This window comes from Equus przewalskii, chromosome 14, assembly GCF_037783145.1.
Source record: "Equus przewalskii isolate Varuska chromosome 14, EquPr2, whole genome shotgun sequence".
Taxonomy (NCBI): domain Eukaryota; kingdom Metazoa; phylum Chordata; class Mammalia; order Perissodactyla; family Equidae; genus Equus; species Equus przewalskii.
In genome coordinates, this window is record NC_091844.1 from 87,748,783 (window position 1) to 87,750,292 (window position 1,510).

Below are 1,510 nucleotides of genomic sequence, written 5' to 3' on the forward strand. Positions count from 1 at the left end.
CTATTTCCCTTTAGTCCCAGTCACCACTCTCGGGAGTGTCTGGAACTCATTCCTCTCTGAGTTGTGGAGTTTCTTGCCATGGTTCAGTTCTCTACTGTGCATAGTAAGGATTGCAGCATTAACTGAGCATTTACTATGACCAGGATTTCACACAGCTACCCATTTAATATACTATGCAACCCTCTGGCGATGGCGTATGACTTTTATAAAATCAGAAAACTGAGCCACCAAGTAATGAAAACTTTTGGACAAGGCATCTCATTTTTCACTCCAAAATTATTCAGCTATTGTTGAGCACATGTGGCCTATATTGAACACTGTGTTTGATTCCTGATCTACCAAAACAAACAACTTAAATAATATACCTGAACTCCTGAAACTTACAATCTAGAAAAGAATATAAAAGGTAAACAAACGCTAGCTATAGGACCTAGGACAACTTTTGAACCTCTCTGTGTCTCATTTCTTCATCTCTACAAAGAAAAAATAATATTACAAATATTAATAACTACCTCTTACATTAGAAGATTAAATAAGTTGATGTGTAAAGTACTAAAATAGCACTTGCTATTTAGTGTCAAATAAATATTAGATAGCAGTAGTAAGAATAGTGGTAGTAATAAGCAGTAGTGGTGGCCAAAGCAGTAGCAGTGGCAGTTGCAATAGCAATGGTAATAGTAGTGGGAGAAGTAGTAATAGTAGCAGTAGTAATAGTAGTGGCAACAGCAGTAGTAACAGTAGTATTAGTAGCAATACCAATAGCATCAATAGCAGCAGCAGTAGTAACATCAGTAGCAGCAGCATTAATAGTAATAGTAGTAGTAGTAGTGTCAGTAGTGATAGTATTCATAGCAATAGCAACAGCAGCAGCAGTAGTAGTAGCAAGAGCAGCAATGGTAATAGTAGTAGCAATAGCGGCAGTGGTAGAAGTAACAGCAGTAGTCGTAATAGTTGTAGTGGTAGTAGCAGCAGCAGCAGTGATGGTGGTAGTAATAGTAGTAGTAGTAATGATAGTATTAGCAGCAATAGCAGCAGCAGAAGTAGTAGTAGCAGCAGCAGTAATAATAGTGTTAGTAGTACTGGCAGCAGTATTTGTGATTATGGCCATGGTGGTAGTAGTAGCAGTAATGATAGTAGCGGTAACAATAGCAGCAGCAGTAGCAATAGTAGTGGTAACAGTAGTAACAGTGGTGGTGGTAGTAGTCCTAACAGTAATAGCAGCAGCAGACTGTGGGCTGGCACTGCCCTCTGGTGGCTACAGCTAGAGTTGCTGGGCACCAGATCTAGAGGGGGTGGTCAGCTGGGAGCCTTCAGAGTCCCTTCGTCTCTGTCTTCTCCACCTCTCTTCCTTCTTCTTCACCGCAAATTTCCCAGGGGTCTCAGGACTGCTTTCTCCTGAGTGGGGATAATTCAATCCATAAACGTAGTAATAGAGCTGTAGTAGTAATAGAAGCTGCAGCCCAAGGGTGAGCACAGAATGCAATGGAAACCCATAGAAGAAATGCACAAA

The 1,510-nt window shown here is 40.7% G+C and overlaps 1 protein-coding gene across 1 annotated transcript; it reads right to left on the reverse strand.

Annotated features, from left to right (window-relative positions):
• Positions 1 to 577: 577 nt before the first annotated feature.
• LOC139075489 (uncharacterized) lies at positions 578 to 1,108 on the reverse strand. Its single transcript, XM_070571910.1, has one exon. The coding sequence runs from the start codon at positions 1,106 to 1,108 to the stop codon at positions 578 to 580; it is 531 nt and encodes a 176-aa protein (XP_070428011.1).
• Between the last annotated feature and the right edge of the window lie 402 nt (positions 1,109 to 1,510).